The 20,581-nt window shown below is 38.0% G+C and overlaps 1 protein-coding gene across 1 annotated transcript in view; it reads right to left on the bottom strand.

Annotated features, from left to right (window-relative positions):
* Nucleotides 1–20,261, bottom strand: part of LOC137502990 (zinc finger protein 302-like) — a 34,049-nt gene extending 13,788 nt beyond the window's left edge. Inside the window, exons 1-4 of the mRNA XM_068230296.1 lie at nucleotides 20,109–20,261; nucleotides 19,802–20,015; nucleotides 11,492–11,571; nucleotides 315–443 (exon numbers count right to left, since the gene is read on the bottom strand). Coding sequence (XP_068086397.1) covers nucleotides 315–443; nucleotides 11,492–11,571; nucleotides 19,802–20,015; nucleotides 20,109–20,261 — 576 coding nt within the window. The remainder of the gene's footprint in view (nucleotides 1–314; nucleotides 444–11,491; nucleotides 11,572–19,801; nucleotides 20,016–20,108) is intronic.
* Between the last annotated feature and the right edge of the window lie 320 nt (nucleotides 20,262–20,581).

Here is a 20,581-nt window from a genome sequence, read left to right as displayed (position 1 = left end):
TTTCTATAGCTGGGCGAACACACTAGACCAGCCCGCGCACCAGCAAAGACATAACCCAACAACTGCGTGCACCTGCGAGTTATCACTATGTAGTTCTCCTACCACAGCGATGGCAGTTTTGCCACCTTTCGTGTGGAATGTGCACTATGGCGGGTGTTGGGTTTTCAATCGACTACCCTTTATATATAGATTTCTTGAAGAAGAAAATACAACTATTGCAGGACCACACTAGAAAAAAAAATTGTCTGCAAACAGGTAAATGTAGATAGATGGATTATATAGCTGTCACATGAAAAGAAAAAAGAAAAACTTACCTTTTCAAAATTTTCATATGAACCAGAAGATGAAATTTCACTTTCAGCTTTTGGTATAAGCATAGTAGTAACATCTTTCTCTATTTTAATAGTCCCCTCATCAGCAGGATCGCTCTTTATCCAAATTTCCTGAAAGAGAAAACAAAATTAACTGGGAAGTTGATACAAGGTAAGGTTTGTTAACATGTGTTAGGCCGGGCTGATTGGCTCAAACGATTGAGTAGCTCGCCTTCTCGACCACAACTTGGCAGGTTCGATCCTCACTCAGTCCGGTGGTATTTGAAGGTACTCAAATACATCAGCCACGTGCCTGTAGATTTACTGACACGTTAAAGAACTCCTGCAGGACAAAATTCCAGCACCTCGGCATCTCCAAAAACAAAAAAGGTAGTTAGCAGGATGTAAAGCCAATTTTTATTGTTCCCAGGTCAAATTTTAACGCAGGTTGAACAAAAATGGTGCCAGAATTTTTCCATTTCCAACAGAGTGCTTACTTTGAAAATTCATAACTTTAAAAGTATTGGTCTAATCGTTACCAAACTTTAACATCTTAAAGGGACTTATTGCTGATCTGTATACCAAGTTTTTATTTCATCTGATATTTGTTAAAAAGGTTGTTGTAAATTGTTAAAAATTTCTACTCCACATAATTAAACATAGAATAAAATAACCTAAATTTTGGTGTAGCTTGTTTGTATGTGGGACAAAGGATAAAAGTTTTCATCAATGTATTAACTTTGGTGTCTATGCTTTTTACCATGACAGTACTTGACTGAGGAACAGATGGTTGGACTGCTTACAAGAAGACATATTAGTAGTCTGTATCTGTCCCGCTAATGCTGAAGATCAGACCAAGCAGACAATGAGATGCAGAAAGCCAAACTCTGCGTATTGATGGTTACAAAACAAGGAAGAAGAGGAGCTGGTAGTTATTATTGTCATTGTCTTTTTATAAGATGCACAATTTTGTGATCATCAGCTCCCATTGATCAGGAGGATAAATAAGAACGTAATTTGTAACAGCAACCACGCAAGAAATGCAGTGGGAGAAGGAACACAAAACTCCCCAAATCTTGGAAGCCTCAATATCTCCAAGCCAGAAGAACACAAAATACTCGTATGGCCTCTAAGACTGACCAACAATAATATTAATGTTTGTTTGCAGTTAACACAGGCTCAGTATCTCCTGCTACTGCTCATCTCTGATAGATGATAGTACTGCTGCAATAAAGCTGCACCTGTGGATGAGTGGTAATGTCAAACCCAGCAGAGGTAGTCGGATTTTTGAAGGGGAGAAAAAGGTCCATTCCAACACTCCATGTCATACAAAGTCTGCATGCAAAAGATCTCTTGTGATACATTTGGTGTTTACCCGACAAAATTCACTGAAGAGAGATTTGGTCTACTCTGCCCTCTAGCAGCCTTAGAGTAAAACGGAACATTGAAATCGATGAGCAAACAGCCATATGGCATCAAATGTAAATGTCTGCACATGGTAACTGAAGCCATACGATTATTATCATCATCATCATCATCATCATCATCATCATCATTATTATTATTATTATTATTGCTGCAGTTATGCATAAACCAAGTCATCAATGATTCCAGCCAGTTTACACACACAATACTCTGCTTTAATTTACCTCAGTAAGTTGTTCTTTCTTGATCTTGACAAGTCTTGAAACATCCTCCGGCTCAGAACATCTCCAAGATACACGATCTGAATCAATCCTGTTATCCGGTATATCACGTGACTGCTGGAACAGCAGACAAGAACAGATTCAGTACGACAAGATGTTACTATGATTATAAGCTTCTGAGCAAGTTGAAAACCACCTACCCCGTTATCACCCTGAATGGAAACAATGTTGAAAGAATGTTGTAGTTGAAGTACCTAGACTACTCGCAAAATGTATCCTATGTATTTCTTATGGCAGAATAGAAGCTCATTTCTTCGTCTTTTCTGCATGAGGTACAAGCTCAAAAGAGGGCTTCTACCCCAGGGGATAATGTGCAAGATGGCCACGGTATGCAACTACCTCTGATACTCTCAGGCAAAAGGATTGTCCTACATTTCGCTTGCCCTTACACAAGCTTTAACTTTTTTAATAACTGTATGAGTTTGAAGGAGTCTCCAAAGTAGCTGATAATATGTTTCATTGCTAGGGGCTTAAATGTAGCCTATGTTTTATGGTGGTGGTGGTGATTATTGTTTTAAGAGGAAGTACAACTAGGCAACCATCCTCTATGTCACACTAATCAGAGGGAAAAATGGAAGAGATCCGACACTTCGAAAAATGAAGATATCGGTCAAAGAAAGACAAGGGCCACGAAGGGCGTGAAAATGAAAGACTCCCTAGCCCTCGCAAACCTAATAGCGTCGGGGTCGGAAAAGAACAAGGGTTGACCAAGAGAGGTCGGATAGGATAGATGAAAGTGAGGAGCCTGGCACAAGTAAGTGGAAGCAATGCCAGGACTCAGCTGAGGGCCTATGTTTTATGGCAGAACTAACAATGATTTCTTCCTTTGCTGTTCATAATTTGAGTGCAGCAGTGTAATTTCTTTCTTGCAGGCTTGAACTATGGTGTAGGGCAGGGCCTCCCAGTGTGCATGTGCCAGTGCACTGCACGGCGCAAGGTGCAGGACACGACTTCGCTAGGTTGACTAGAGTGCAACCCACCCCCCACCCCGAACTCCTCTTTCCATACATCTGTCTCACCCGTTCGGCCTGTCTCTGCCTTCTTCATGTTCCCCCCTGATTCTCCCCTCACTGCGAAGACACTCTGTTGTATGGGACAATGTTACCAGTGTTAAAAAAACTCTTCTTTCAGTTTGGTTTGAGCATACACTTTATCTTCTCTAGCTCTTCTTTTCCTGTTTCTTTGCAATTACACCGGCAACGACTAGAAAAAGGGATCGGCTGGCAGCAATTCTGAGAGCGCTCTTTAAATTACAATCAGAAACTGGCACGCAATGTAGTTTTCGTATAAGTCAAACAGAAAAAAAAACCTTTAACATATGCATGTGGAATGAGACATAGAAATAATCTTAGCTGCTTCTCGTTGCAATTTAGGAAAATCTTCCTTCGAGAAATTCCTGTAGAATTCGAACAAAGCCTTTGTATTGAAAAACAGATGCTGATAATGTAATTATTGTCCCACCGATTGAGCATTTGGTTTTATCGTCACAACTGAGAAAATATACGAAAGTTCCCAGTTCGATTGTAACGGACTTTTGGAAGTGTTTGCTTTCTTCGAAACAGGTTGCTCCATTATTATGTTGTTGTCTTGCATTTATCTATTTCACTGATAAACAAGCCGTCTATCACCGAACGCTTCATCACTCTCAGCGCACTGCACCATCCGAATCTAGCCGAGTTGAGCCGAGTCGGATCGATGCACAGTGCACTGTACCTCTGCACCTCGGTTTGCACGCGTGAGATTTTGGGCGTTTGGGAGGCCCTGGTGTAGGGGGTAGGAGCCTCCGTTCAGAGACCCGCTGTCAATATGTTAAGAGTAATAAAACATAAATTAATATGAACCTGCTTACACGTAGAATCTGACTAGATGCATTTCAATATTAGTATTCAAGGCAATAAACAACATTAACAGCTCCCTGTATCGATCAGTGGTAGATCGTCGGCCTCCGGATCCCAAGACTGCGACTTCAAACCTGGCAGAGGTAGTCAGATTTTTCTGAAGGGCAGAAAAAAATACATAGTTCTAACCTTTCAGGCAAGCAACTTTATGTTGAAAACATCCTACGGATATCAGCTACGAATTTTAGATAGATAAAATATAATAAAGTATGAGAATATATTCTTTATTTATTCCTAAAAATTACAATCCTTTTCTTAATCATCATTATCCGGTCGATTAGATTAGGAGTTTGCCTTTTTTCCACCATTACGAGCACTAATGTGAGTCAGTGCATTGTTTCGCTTAAGCACCACTACAAACGTTAATTTAAGTCAATACAGAATTTCACTTAAACCCTTATAACTATATTCTGTGTGGACATTTTTCAAAAAATCGAAAAACACCCAAGGATATTGAACCAATGAACACATTACAGAAAGAATTATGTAAATAAGTTAATTTGGCTAGGATTTGAATCAAAAAGAAAATGCGTAATGAAACAAGGGGTTTTAAGCTGTTTTTCTGGAACTGCATTTATCAGGTGTATGCATAAGTTTTTGGCTTCTACACACTTCACCCATCTTTCAGGTAGAAAAAATGCCAGAAAAACTGCTTGTCTTTTGCGGCAAACCATTTGTCGAGCCATTTTCCAACCTCCTAGAAATTGCTTAAGCGCGTGCCCCATTGATGCAAAGACGTGATAGTCAGATGACACCAGGTTGGGTTTGTATGGCCGGTGTGGAAGCATGTCCCATCCAAGCGATTTCAAGGTGTCTTTCACTGGTTTTGCTGTGTGAGACGGCGCATTGTCTCGTAAGAAAATCACTTTGCCATGGCTTCTGGCCCATTCAGATTGTCTTTCGATCAATGCGTGATTTAAATTTATGATTTGTTGGCGATAGCATTGTGCACTAAATGTTTTACCGGGCTTCATAATACACAATACCACTCTGGTCCCACCAGACACAAAGCATGATCTTCTTGTCGAAGCGATTTGGCCTTGGTATTGAAAGTATCGCTCTCAAATGCGATTTCATTTGAAGTAAATAAATATCACACGAGAACACGTTCACTTTCTTGTGTAAACTACTTTACTGTCACTGTCACAACACACAATTACACAGAATAGTAAGTGACACTACAACACTTAATAACGGAGTACCCTGAAGTCGATTCTGACAAGTACAGATATCAACAACACTGCCTCGCTGACTGACAGCTCATTATATATACTGTTCTATCAACCATATAGAATTATCGATTTCTGGAAGGGTTCTTACAACACTCTAAATGGAACACACTCGAAACATCAATCGACCAGCTAGTCGAAGGGAGTACTCCAGTAATGGATCCAGCTCAAACTTTTGATTACTGTTTACCAATACACATGGAAATCCCTCTGACATTCCTAATATCTCTACATGTATCTGGATAATAAACCTTACCGTATGTTTCCAGAACCCTTCATATGTACCAAATTATAGCAGAATACACCTAATATACGAACATTATAGAGTTTTTTACAGCTTTCAACTATATAGATTTTGATGTTAAACTTATACACAATACGTATTTGAGGTTATACAAATTTATAATACACATTTACAGGGAAACCATGTTTTAGTCACATTTAATGAAAGATAATTTAGTATTTAATAAAATATGATTAAAATATTTATTAAACATAATAATTGAAGGTTTTACAACAGTTAGGACGATGTACCTATGGCAAAGGACTGGCTTTGCCAGGTGACAGTCACAATTTTCTCCGCTTCGGGTTTTCAAAATTAATCCATTTTTCGTAACCCAACACAATTCGATATAGAAATGACTTTCTTTCGTGGCATTGAAGCAGCATTTCACAAATGACTATGCGATTTTCCATTTGCCATTCATTTAAATCATGTGGGACCCATTTACCGAGTTTACTGATCTTCCCTATTGCTCGTAAACATCTGCTGATTGTTTCTTGTGACACACCTAATGCTTGAGCCAATTGCTGTTGAGTTTGAGCTGAGTCATCGTCCAGTAATCCTGCTATTGCTCGTCTTTGCACTTTTGTTGTCTACCAGAGTGTGCACTGTCTTTCACATTGAAATCACCACATTTAAATTGTCAAAACTATGTTTCACATGTTCTAATCGATGGAGCATGTTCACCATGTTTCTAGCAGCAGCATTATTCTTTTGATTAAATAAGAAAAGCAATGTGTGCCGCAAAGGTTGTTTTACAGGCACAAAACGTCGACAAGATCGCTGAACAATACAATTCAGACGCTAGTGTTTGGTAGACTCAACTTGTGTGTGTTGGTAGGTTAATGACAGACGAACAAACTGACGTATGTGTCAAATTCATATGCTGCGTACTGTTCCCTGGTGCCATCTCTTAGTGAAATGAGAAAAAACTTATGCATACACCTGGTAGGCCAGAAGTGATTCTATTTTTATAGAGCTATCCAAGATTCACAATTGAGGAAATTGCTTAGTTTTACATTCTTTGTAGTATGGGGACCCCTACTTTGTCTAAGAAATGTTTTCAACATTCAAAGTCCATTCAACAGTCCATGTCGTATGATATCAGCATATAAAAGATATCTGGTTACACATTTGGTATTCACCCAACAAAATGAATTAAAACTCAGCTATAGATGATGTCCACGAGAGATTTTCTTGACCATCTAACAGACCTAGAGTAAAACAGAACTTGGAAACTGACTAGCAAGCAGCCAGATGGTGTCAAATTAAAATGCCTGCACACAGCAACTGAGGCCATGTGATTATCAACAATTTTATTTTGTCATTTGAATGCACCCATTAAAAGTCCATTTATTTAATATTGTTATGAATTTGTGGAAAATTATGACTCTTTTCTTCACTTTAGACCTCATGTGAGGTGTGATATTAGTTACAACTATATCTATGAGATGACAGCACTTCCTTGCAGCTGCGAAGTTGTAGGCAGTTGTGGTGCTCTTGTTATTTGTGTGTTTCATATGGAGACTGAATTATTGAAATTGATACGTCCTTTACAAATATATGCAACTGATAAGTAAAAATGTTTTGTATAGCAAAAAAGCATGCTCTTTCCAATGGTATTAGTGTTTTTATGGTACATGCAATTTATTACCATTGTTTTGTGTAATAATATAGGGGCCTCATATGAGGTCTAAATGTACGAGCAGTTATGGTTCACAGTCATAACCTCAATTAGAACTACACCATATTGTAGTGTTTTGGTGGAATTTTTGATGCAAACCAAAACAGACTGCTGATGTTTCATGGCAAATTTGTCATATATTCTCATTTCTGTGCATTTAGAACGAAATGGATGAAGAACCAGGGCCGTCTGTAGAAAATGTAGTCTTCCCAACGAATGTCACAATATACTCTACTCAGCGCCCTGTCAGTAATACCTGACAATATGACATACAATCGCTTTTGCGAGATACGAAAGTATTTGCACTTCATTAACAATCAGCACATTCCAGCAGACATCAATGATTGGCTTATACATTTACGTCCTATGACTGACCATTTCAAGCACATCTTTAGATGTTCTTCCCAGCCAGAAGAATTTTCGTCAGTTGTTGAGATGGTCCCAAGGCTGATCAAAGCTGAAACAATGTATGAAGAGTAAACCCTATAAATGGGTCTTAACCAGTTCCTCAGGATACATCCATAGCTTTGAGATCTATCAAGGAAAAGTGCCAAATGGTGAAGGTCATTCTGAATTTGGAGTAGTTGGTGATGATGTTCTTAGGCTGTGTGAAGACGTGAAGTTCAAAAGCCATAAGCTTTTGATAATCTGTTTATGTTGATTAATCTTCTCTAGAAACTTCTTGAAGATGGCATTTATGCTTCCAGGATTATCAGAGCTAATAGGCTCTGTGGTGCTGATCTCAAGCTGAGGTCTGTGAAAACCATGAAGAAGGAACCGAGAGGGTTGTACTCTGTTACGCCACAGCCCAACATCACAATAATCTGCTGGCATGATAATTCATTTTTACACGTAACATCTACATTTGCTGGAGCAGAACCTTTAGGTGTTGCTAAGAGATGGTGTCAAAAACTGCATGCAATCATTGAAATTCCATGACCATATTCCATCAGCATTTACAATTTCCACATGGGTGGCGTACTTCTAATGGAATCGCTCGTAGGTCTTTATTGGCACACCATAAGGCACAAAAGGGAGTAGTTCAGAGTATTCCATTATCTACTGAATGCGACCACTGTAAACTGTTGAATCCTCTGGAGAATGAACCCAGATTGTGAGAAGCTTCACAGACGCCACCAGCAACCAAAATAAGGTTGAAAGTGAAGGCTACCGATAAGGTGAGAAAGGATAGAAGTGGCTTTTTTTATCAATAGTATCTAAGACACTTGTATGAACAGATTCTTATTTTATTACGAGAATCAACTCCCCTCACCAACTTATTCTTAAAAATCTTCAACCTCACATCAATTAGCGCTCCCACCTCCCCTACAGCTAATATACCCCCCTCCCTTCCCCCCGCCGCTAGTACCTCTAATTCAAATACAACCAATAAACCCATAGCCACACCCACCGTAACATCGCTCCCTCCAATAGCCTTACACCAATACAACACGCGCAGTAATACACTCTCTTCCTTCCCTCCCACCAATAGCAGCCCCCCTCCAATAGTTAAGTCAACGCAAACAGATCCCCCTCCAACACAAACCTTCAGCTATAACACACGTAGCAAGAAGTCTACTGTTGCAAATACTCCTAACTCATAACGTTACAAGCTATCTTTGTCACTGCCAAATGGTAAGTGCACACGATTCTACTTCAATATTTTCAAATATCTTTTCACACATACGTTTCTTGCTTCCTTTTACAGATTCCACTACTATATGCTTTTTCAACTAGAATATCTACAAACTCACAATTTGCAACATTTGAGCATTGCTTCAAAAAAATTTGAGATGGTCCATAGAGATCCTATTTTAAACTGTTCTTCAACTTCTATTCTACAACTTCATATCCTCAACGTGTTCTACAACTTCACCATATGCCTCTGACTTTCGTCTTTTATCTTCAAGATCATGATTAACTTTGAATCTCTCGACTAACTTTGACTTTTATTCTCTCTTCTTTACTTTGATTATATACGATTTTTCGCCATCGTCTAATTATAACCGCCAGACTATCAACTTTATTTTTATGCAATCTTACTACTTATTGTATAACAATCTGTTGTTTTATCCATTACACCTATTTTAGCAGCCTTCTAATGTTAATTTTGTTAATACTTCCACTATTGTATCTCATCACATTGTTTTTTAAACCATCATTGTTATTTTTAATGTCATTTTACTTCAAATCTCTTCAAGATTTTAAAATTCATTTCATTATTACATGTTATTTAGACGCTTATTTTTAATTTAAGGTTAAGACTATGGCTGATGATGCCTTCAGAGAAGGCGAAACATGTACCACTATTAGTTAATATATTTATGTAAATCATCCAAGACGATTTTGTATTGATTAGGTGGTCTAAGAAATAACTTACTGTTATCATTTCAATCAAATATCATCAATACGGACCTAAAATGATATTTATTACATGTAAAAGCATGGAATGGTGTTCTCCGGGATCCCCAAATCGGAAAAAGGTCAGAGCCAAAAAGTCATGCATCAAAACGATGCTTATCACCTTTTTCGATAGTGAAGGCATTATCCACAAGGAATTTCTACCTGAGGGAACAACGTTGAATACTGCATGGTACATTGAAATTTTGACTCATTTCATGAAACGCCTACGCAGGGTACGACCCCAGTACGCACAACAAGGTTCATGGTTTTTTGTCCATGACAACGCTAACCCACACACAGCCAATATTGTCAAACAGTTCATGGCAAAATATGGGATGGTGCAACTTGAACATCCCCCATACTCGCCAGATCTCAATCCTCCAAACTTCTTCCTATTCCCACGACTCAAACTTGCTTTGAAAGGAAAGAGATTTAACAATATTCCTGACATCCAACGAAACATGATGAGGCTTTTGAACACCATCCCAAAGGAAGCCTTCTAGCAAAGTTTTCAGGACACGTATCGCCGATCTCAGCAGTGCATAGTTACGGGAGGGGACTATTTCGAAGGACAGTAAGGTCACTGTCATGCATTGTTCATCTATGTTGAGAGTACAGGACTATTCACTGAACTTTATTGTCACAGGTTGTAATTTTATGTTTATTAGCATGACATTCAATGAAAACATCATTTTTCAAGAAAATATTCGAACTTACATTATTTGAAAGTTTAACAAACAACAAATTTGAACGCTGCTTTCTTTCAATCTGTTTAAAAGAGAGTGCATGCACGTGCGCACGTGCACGCGTACGCGCGCGCGCGCACACACACACAAAGTGGGGTTTGAACCCATTAGTCGAACCTCGATATCTCAAACCACCATTACTCAAAACCTCAGTATCTCAAAGTAACTTAAATTTTCCAGCCGTTTGTTCTATACTTCACATGTATCTATTTCTCTCTTACTCGAAATTTGGTTACACAAACTTCTCGACTTCTCAAAGCAAACATTTCCTCCCGTGAAGTAAAAAAAAATACTCTGCAACTCGAATTTTGTGCAACATTAACTGTGCAATACGGCATTTGTCATTTGTGAGGAACAGTTAACAAGTAAAGGAAGGGTTACAATGGTGCTGGAAACTAATATGACAGGAACTGATAAACTAAAACTTCTAGTGATCGGAAAATCTGCGAAGCCTCGCTGTTTCTTGGGTGTGAATTAATTACCGTTCACGTGTGGAAGCAATCCCTGAAGTTGCAGATTACAAGCTCCATTTACGAATCTCGGCTGCATGGTATTGACAAGAAGTTTTAATATGAAGGGAGAAAAGGTTAACCATAACAAACAGAAGAGACTAACGGATGTTTTCCACAGGTGTTAACAACGGTATGTTTCTGGTTTCACTGCTGTATGTACTGTATCCTGTCTTTTAAAAAGTTATTATAATAAGGGTTATAATTAAAATGATGCCATAAAATAGAGTTTCTTTGTATATTTGTAAATCCTGTTAAAAGTAATGTATTCAGTATAAGCCCGTAGGTACACATGATTCAATTATGTGCTATACATACTCAAAACCGGTATTCTCTATATATTAAAATTTGATAACTCAAAATAGCTCCCGAGGTGATTTGAGATATCGAGGTTCCACTGTATCTCCCGAAAGCATCTCACAGCTATATAATGCAAACCACGCTGCCAGCTGGCTTATAGCATTACAGAATTACCAATCATGACACATTAGATTCTGATTCACGAGAAAATACTGTTAGTGACAGGGTTAGCCTACAGTTTGATTAGAAGCAACCTATGGCTCACACAGGTCATACCACCCTTTGTTCACAGACTTGTTGGCCAGCTGGGTAGATGAGCAGAAGCAGCACGAGGCATCAGTGTTGTTATTGTAGTAATTATAACATTTTTTGTTATGTGACTAACTAACTAACAAGAAGTCAGAGAATGACAGGGAACTTACATAAGTACTCGACTCTTCAGTACCTGGCAGCCATTCTCTTTCGTAGCTGATAAACTCTGGTTTCTCCATAATGTTCAAATCTACAGCACAAGAGATATAAAGTTGTTAATTTAAAAATAACATTACTAGCTAATGCAGTACTTTCAACAATCACAATAATGTCAGAGAAACTTTGAACATTAACCTATGAATACAAATGTCCAGTTTATAAACTACATTGTAGGATCCGTACTGAACTTCAATCAACTTCAATTGAGAGAGAGTTTCCACCTCTTCAATTCTTTATTTGCTATCCATATGTTTAGGACTAACACATTATATTAGTTTAGGGCATGTTTCATCTCATATATGAGATATCTTCAGCATACAAATTATCTAAAATTGACATAGGCAGTAAAAGTAATAAATTATACTTTTAAAAGCCATTTAGAAACATTTATGCCATTTTGCTCAATTTGCTTAAATTTTTAAGTATTTCAGGTCCTTGCATTTGCACTTTCTGCACTTGGTAGTAATAGGATACGTTTTAATGGGCCTTGCCATTTTTACAGACCGCCCGGTTAACATAACCTAGAAAAGTGCTAGTTGCATTATATTAATACAATGCCACAAAAAGTATTTGTCTAACTAGGCTTGTGAGGTTTACAAGCGAAATAAAGGTTAGAACATAAAAGTATAAGCTTGACTCGAGTACAGGCTTATTTATTATGCCCTGTGAATACATAACATATTAACAAAACTTTGTTTCCTCTGTTATCAAAAATATGACAAATAAACAAAATCACACATGTCTCCAGTCACGTCAAAAATATATTCATCTCCCGCACATAAAGAATTGTTTTGTCATATGGGAATATGTTCTTAATACTTGGTAGGTTCACCTTTCCTCTTTATTATCTCATACAACCTCCTTGGCATGGATTTCACAAGATTTTCTGTAGTTTCTGTCATAATTTTCTTCCACTTCTCCATTAATTGCTCTATACAAGCATTCTCGTTTGAAATCTTGTGTTTTCGTAGATTGTCTTCAAGAATGCACCATACATGCTAGATTGGCTTCAAGAATGCAGCATACATGCCCAATCGGACTGACGTCTGGTGGTTTCTATCCATCATGGTGTGTTGTATAGCAACCAGAGCTTTGTGTTCAGGGTTGTGTGTTTGGGGTCATTGCCTTGTGTGAAGATGTAGCCAATTGTAAGACCCGTACTGTTCAAACTCTGTAGAAGATGTGACTTTAGTATGTTGATATAAAGTCTGTGGTCCATGTTGCCTTCAATAAAACACATATCGCCTAACCCATTTGCACTTATACACCCCCACACGAGCACAAATCCGTCACCATGTTTAACAATGGCTGAGAAATTTTCCATTTCCAGTTCACAATTCCCCTGCTGCCATATCCTTACTCTTGTTGGATGCAGATATATTAAACTTACTTTCATCGGTAAATATTAGCTTTTTCCAGAATTCACAATCATCATTTCTGTGATTTTTGGCATATGCCAGTCTCTTGCATCTATTCACCTTGGTTATGTATTGTTTTCTGCTTGATATTCGGTTGTTGTATTCACCCTCATGAAGAATGTTTCTCATCATCTGTGGATTGACACGTTTTCCCATTTCCTGTTTCACCTCTCCAGCAATCTTTGGTAGCATTCCATTTAGGATCTTTTTTCACTGTTCTCCCTATTTGACATTTTTCAGTCTGAGTCATGACTGAAGGCCGACCTGTTCATGGTTTTTATTATTTTTGTTTGATTATACCTGTATGTGCTACTCTTAACAGCCGTAATGGGCCTATGTATTACTTCAACTATTTCTTTGAATGTTTTGTCATTTATTTTAAGCATTGTACAGCAATCCGTCATTCTTCCTCTGTCATGTCCTTCTGTTTCCGTCCCATGCTTTCTCTTCTGATGCTCGCAATTTCACAGCACAAAGCACATGTATACAAGCTGAAGGAGGGTGAATCATCAACTGAGCTGTTTTTTTGCTACCTAGCTTGCCAGACGAATACTTATTTGACCTCCAAGTGGAGTGGGCTATAACATTATATGTCATTATTATCAATTACAGACCAGGTTCGCTATTTAACACTAAAAGGTGGCCAATAACATTGTATAAACCGGAGACATTGACAGTCAACTGGTTGTTTTCATATCAAATATGGATTAATATGGTATAGCAGAAAGGGCGAATACTTTTTTGAGGCATTGTACATATTTGAGTGACTGGGTGACCCAAATTAAAATGTAAATACTGTAAAACTGTTTATTTAAATAATAAATCTTCATTATTGTCAGTATAACTGCATCAATTATATACAAGTTCAAATGTTTAGCTTGACTAACACGTTATGTCATGTACGAACGATATCTGAATTAGTATGGAATCGCATGTGAGCATTCAATTTCGCATGACATCACAAACGCATATGGCACTCCACAACAACCGAGTTACCAAGTCCCGGTATTACATGATTATAAACGAGCAGTAGAACACTAAAAGTTCAAAATACTCTGTTATGTCTTGCTTGATAATGGCACTAAAATGGTTCAATTTTTACAATTAACCGTAGAAATTCAGCATGTCCAGCATAAGTTTTAATAGCATTATAATGGATTTGAAATTGTACAAATCTTATGTAGAATACCTCGTAAAGTGCAGATATGTTCACTGCAAGAGCCAGGGACCACCCACCATTTCCCATGATTACATGTTCTTTTATAACCTAATTTAGTTTAGAACACACCATTATTCATTGCTCAAGCATGCTGTAGCATTTCCATACGCCAAGATAAAATCGTATATGACGTCATTTCCACCAGTCAAGTGAAATGCATTCCATTACCAATCCACACACAATAAAAACACAATTAAATGCAATCTGTGACAAAACAATGTACAATACAGAACAAATTATTTGTTTGTCATTAGCTGCATATAACGTCAGCTATGTCAGTGTCAGCTTTTCACCACTGTCCAACATAGAATGCGCTGTTATTGCTGTACTGAATGCTAATAGCCTAACAAATGCTTTGCAGCCCTAACCTGGGGCCTTATGCCCCAAGACCCTCTCTGCTTGATCACAGTCCAATGGTTTTTGTCACTATCCAGATTTAACCAATCCAGACCAATGGCATTGTCACTAGCAGGCATAAAAAATTAATTCAGCTTTTAGCCACTGTCCCACATAGAATCCACTGTTATCACCGTACGAAATGTTAGAGGCCTAATAGCCACTTCGCAGCCTTAACTTAGGGGCTTACGCTGTCAAACTCTCTTTCACTGAACACAGTCCAAACCAATCCGCTAGTTCATAAGTTTAAAAGTAGCACCGCTCCACCTACCAGTGTACCACAAGTTCTTAAGGTCAAGAGTTGGTAGCTTTGTGCACTGTACAATCACAACCACCACAAAAAATCAGTGAGAAAGAAACAAATCACAGTGCAATTGCGCTCGGATATCTGCACTGAAATTCTACTGCAGTTAATGTTCATCTGTATGATATTATTACTGTTAATGCCCCAAGGGGAATGAGTTAAAATGTTATCATATTCAATTATTTCATAGAATTCCCCACCCAGCAACTCATTCCTGCTACCCGGCTGATAAAAATTTCTGGGGAGAACAAGCAATCGATCAACACTGATCTGCATTTAGGGCAGTCGCCCAAGTCGTAGATTCCCTATCTGTTGTTTTCCTAGCTTTTTCTTAAATGTTTGTAAAGAATTTAGAAATTTATCGAACATCTCACTTGGTAAGTTATTCTAATCCTTAACAACTCTTCCTGTAAATGAATACTATCTCCAATTTGTCCTCTTGAATTCTAAGTTTATCTTCATATCGTGATCTTTCCTACTTTTAAAAACACCACTTAAACTTATTCGTCTACTAATGTTATTCCACGCCATCTCTCCACTGACAGCTCAGAACAAAGTCAAAGAATAATATTAGATTATAAATTCCACCTATTCAATACATAAGAGCTTTTATTTAAATTTAAGACATAGATCTTAACATATTAGATACAGGGACAGGATCCTGATTGTTCACTTCGTAGTTTTTAAAGAAGGTCTAAAATATAAATACGAGGATACTGTTGTACGTACAAATGTCTAAAAAGACTAGCAAGTGGAACACAGTAGTTATAAGTACGCTTATGACAAAGTCTTATAATCAATCCTTATTATAGATTTTTACAAATGTGCTGTTTTTAAATGTGGTAACAAGCAGTGAGTAAAAAGTTCCAAATAAATACGTAAATTACTGCATTGAAATGAAATCTGGTAAATATGGTGCCTTATTCTGGAGATGGCGTAAGGAGCTTATAATAGCTTCATATTTAGGATAAAAGTCACTCTTAGTGGTGGTTAAATTAAAATCCAAAGTTGTTTGTCTGTTGAAGTTGTTAATCTTATGTGAGAAGATAAGATGGCAAACTTCTTAAGGCACTTAGGAGTGAGGACAAGTACTTGTCAGATATGTAGCTATATGTATATTAGCAGCTAGATGTGGTTGTAGCTTCTTATATTTAAAGTCGAAAGGAAAATGTGCGAGGTTGAGTAGAGGTTGTGGCGTTATGTCTGAAACAAGAGGAGAGTGAAATGTTAAGGAACAAACTTAAAGGAGAAGGAGGGAATGAAGAAAAAACTATGTGTGTGAAATTACTTACCCCTTCGACAGCTGTGATGTTAATTTGGTTAAAGATGAGGTGAGTTGGGGAAAATATGTTGTGTGTAATTTCATTTACCTTTCCAACTGTTGTAATGTTAATTAGTTGCCATGGTAGCATTTGAATGACTGTTAAGCTAACAAACTATAGCCTTTTCATCTTGTAAGCCTAAGCTACAGATCGCCAACCATAGTGTAGTGTCGTAATTAGTGTGAATAGGAGTCAGTGAAGTTAGCTGTACTTGTAACATCAACGTACGAACGTTTTAAGCGAAAATGAACGGGAGTCAGAGGAAAGTGATCGAGAGAAAGGCATGAACAATTAAAGACAAAGTGGAGATTATAAGGAAATTGGAATCATCTACACTTTCCAGTGTTGCTTTTTTTGGCGAAGGAGCTGGGGATGCCACCACCTACTTTGAATGGCATTATAACAAAGAAAGAAGAGATCTTGGCTTCTGCAGGGAATACTTTAGCAAATTGCAAGAAATTTAAATCTGGAAAGTACGATGAAGTAGAACAAGTTCTGCTAATATGGTTTAAACACCAGTGAAGTTTGAACATACCTTTGAGCGGGACTATTGTGAAGGAGAAAGCCAAAGAAATTGCGTGCTAATTAAAGGTACCTTTTACCGCGTTGAACGGGTGGCTGGACCGCTTTAAAAATCGAGCTGGTATCGTTTACAAAAGAATTTGTGGCGAAGCAGAGAGTGTAAATGCGGAAGAAAGGGGAGCATGGAAGAAAACAGTTCTGCGTGCTAAAATAAGCAGTTACAAACCTTACAACGTTTTTAATCTTGATGAATTTGCACTTTTTTAACAGCTTATCCTGGACAAATCTCTAGTTTTGAAGGGAGAATCTAGCCATGGGGAAAATTAAGTAAATTGCGAGTTACAGTATTGGTTTGTGCTAATACGGAAGGAATTGAAAAACTACCTCTACTGATGATATGGAAGTCTAGGAAGCCACGTTGTTTCAAAAATGTCAGGACTTTACCGTGCAAGTACACCAGCAACAAGTCAGCTTGGATGACAATTTCCCTGATTGAAGAGTATATGCAGGCATTAGATGCCAAAATAGGGAGCCAGAACAGGGAGATTGTGGTGTTTATGGACCACTGCCCTGCTCATCCCAAGGAGTGGTCGCATTTAAGGAACATCAAGGTAGAATTTTTCCACCGAATCCTACATCGGTACTACAGCCCATGGACCAAGGAATCATTAAGATATTAAAGCAGAGGTACTGAAAATCAGTTGTGTGCCTATGCTGCTACGCATGGAAGCAGGCAAACCCATCTACAAACTATCTCTTTTGGACACAACGCATTTCATTGCCTTATCATAGGATTCAGTGGAGCCTGTAATAATAGCAAATTGCTTCAAGAAAGCAGGCTTTGGTATTGGTACCAACAGCATTGTTATGGAAGTTGGGTGGTGATGAAGAGCCAGGGTGCTGGAAAACTATAGGCCTACAGGAGAAGATGGAGATTACCAGTAGTTCTGACGACTTCACTACCATTAATGATATGATAATCACTTGCGAGGAGCAAACTATTGATGAGATCTGCAAGCAAATTCAGGCAAGCGATGAGGAGATTTAAGAAGAAGAAGGAGAAGAAGAAGAGGAGGAGGTTGAGGAAGAGAATCCCCCAAGACCATCTTGCAGTGAGGCAAGCATCTGCCTTGAAAAATTGAGGCAGTTTATGGAAGGTTCAGTCAGTGTACCTCAGAACACATGGAAGGCAATGTGGGAAATGGAGAGGTTTATACTTCAAGAAAGCAGTAAAAACCTAAAACAGTCAATCCTGGACAATTTTTTTTTAAGTAAGAGCCTAGATTTTTGTGTTTGGAAATGTATTTAATGTCTAATGTAGTATGGAATTTACATACTGTACGGTTACCATCTACTGTTTTAATGTTCTTAGTATTTCTTCTTATCTCTTGTGCAGGGTTTTATATAATATGTTCCCTTCTCTTATCATGTATTTTTATAATACAGTATGTTCAATTATTTTACTTTATCTTTAAAAATACATGTCATGATAATCTAATATTTATTTAGTTGTTTTCTTTTAGCAGCTTTCATATATCAGCATATTTCGGTATTGTTCACAGACAAGGAAATCTGTTGTCTGTGTATTTCACATGTATTTTAAAGTACAAAATAAGTTTTCAGGCATTAACCCTTTTAAGAAGTTTCCCACTTAAGAAGTTTTTTTGTGATCCCTTGAAAATTTTTTAACAGTTTCACTGTATTTAGTACTCTATACAGAATAACGTCATCCGCAAAAATCCTTATCTCTGATTCCAGTTCTTTTCTCATATCATTTTTATATAAGAAAACATAAAGGTTCAATAATACTGCCCTCTTAATGATTACAGGGTCAGATAAAGCTTCACCTACTCTAATTCTCCGAGTTCTGTTTTCTAGAAATATTGCCACCCACCTAGTCACTCTTTTGTCTAGTCCAATTGCTCTCATTTATGCCAGTAGTCTCCCATGATCTACCCTATCAAATGTCTTTTGACCTTGTGAATCTGAGTTATCTGCCATATCTTGCTAGAATCCTACAAACTGTGCTTCAGTACAGTCTGTACTGTCTCCAGAGAAAAAATATGCAATTGTCCATTTCCATGTATTTAATAATCCTCCCACTAAAGCATGTGTAGTTTGCTGATTGTCTCCACGTAGGGTGAATTTCCCAGTAAATACATTTCATGAATTGTCACGTTCATTCCCTTGTATGCTGGAAATTTCATCCATTAATAACACACATTGTTTTTCTTCATTGCTAAAGAGATTGGCTTCTTCATAACACCCTCTAGAATGCCAGTCTGCAACTGCTATGAAGGGTTCTTAGGAAAGGAAGGAGATATTTTTGTTTTAAGAGTTCTTCATAGCCAACTGTATCCGCAGCCTGTTCTAAGAGGAAACTAAAAGGGTCGCAAGGGCTTGTAACTTGGGACTACAGGGAGCCGATTCCTGGCATTGGTTCCACACTTACGCCAGACTCCTCACTTTCAGCTATCCTATCTGACCTCCCTTGGTCAACTCTTGTTCTCTTCTGACCATAATGGTATTAGGTTTGCAAATCATAGGGATTATTTCATTTTTCATCCCCTTTGTGGCCCTCATCTTTCTTTGGCCAAAACCTTCATTTTCCAAAGTGTCAGACCCCTTCCATTTTTTTCCCTCTGATTAATGTTGATAGAGGAAGGTTGATCATTTGTATTTTCTCTTAAAACAATAACCACCACTGTCACCACTCTTCATAGCCTACAATTGCACAAGAAAAGTTAATTTGAGAGGGATTTTTCGTTTCACTTCAACCAACTTTTTCCCACTCAATAAACAAATATGATCATTACCGAACACTTTTCTCAAGTTTTTCTTTACAGAATCCCTACACATCATATGTTTTGTTTTCTCTGATTTTAGACTGAAATTTAGAATATGTTTCAGTCTGCAATTCTGCTTCTCAAGCTTTTTGTAATGGTTTTCATACCACTACAACGTATCATCCAATAATTTTATAGTGTCTATATTCAAATGAGGTAGGCTGCAGTTTGCTGTTGCAGGCTTGTTCGGTGAAGCAATTGTTGAGTTAAAAATTAGAAAATTATCTTCCGTACCTGTCACTGCAGTGTCTGGTAGATTAGAACTTGGTGTAGTCTCCTCTCTTCTTGCATATTTGTTCTTTCTTGAACTGCATGGTTTCCATGTGATGGGAGGCTTCCTTCTTTCCGGAGGCTCTCGGTGAGAGAAAATTGTGGGAACGGCATTACATTTTAGAACTCTTTTTCCATCCTCTCGTACTTTCTCCCACATATGCGGCTCAAAGTGTGCCTAGTGAAATAAAATAACATGCTGGTCATTCCACCAAACTAGATTACGGCCACTTAGATTCCCTTTAAAAAGCATTGAGTGCCATGGACTTACTTCACATAAACATGATGCATCAGTGGGAGACCACCCTTCTCTTTTAACCATGGCAGCCCATTGCTTCCTTCGAACTGGATCCCTGGGAAATACCTTCATAAGAAATCCTTTCTCCGGCCTGTTGGTACAGCCGAATGCACAACAGCCTGGCATTTTTACCAACTCTGCAAACTAAGACAATTAAAACAACATGTTTACAAAACAGTGCTAGGGAGGAATGTGGTAGATGGAGCGCAATTCCAGGCACGGCCAATCAGAAATTGAACCGACCTTAGCCTACAAGGGATACAAAGCCTGCCCAATAGCCACTCATAGCTGTCCGCCCTGTGGATGCTATATTTGCCACTAGAGGCGCTGCAATTCAACCTCATAAGAACACATCGGTTGGCGGTATTTCTACACGTTGTACGCTTACTGGTGACGTCTACTACGAAAGTTGAATGTTAATACTAATAGAAATAATGAAACTCAAT

The sequence above is a fragment of the Anabrus simplex genome, chromosome 14 (assembly GCF_040414725.1).
Source record: "Anabrus simplex isolate iqAnaSimp1 chromosome 14, ASM4041472v1, whole genome shotgun sequence".
In the NCBI taxonomy this organism is placed as follows: domain Eukaryota; kingdom Metazoa; phylum Arthropoda; class Insecta; order Orthoptera; family Tettigoniidae; genus Anabrus; species Anabrus simplex.
This window is presented reverse-complemented; position numbering and strand designations above follow the sequence as displayed.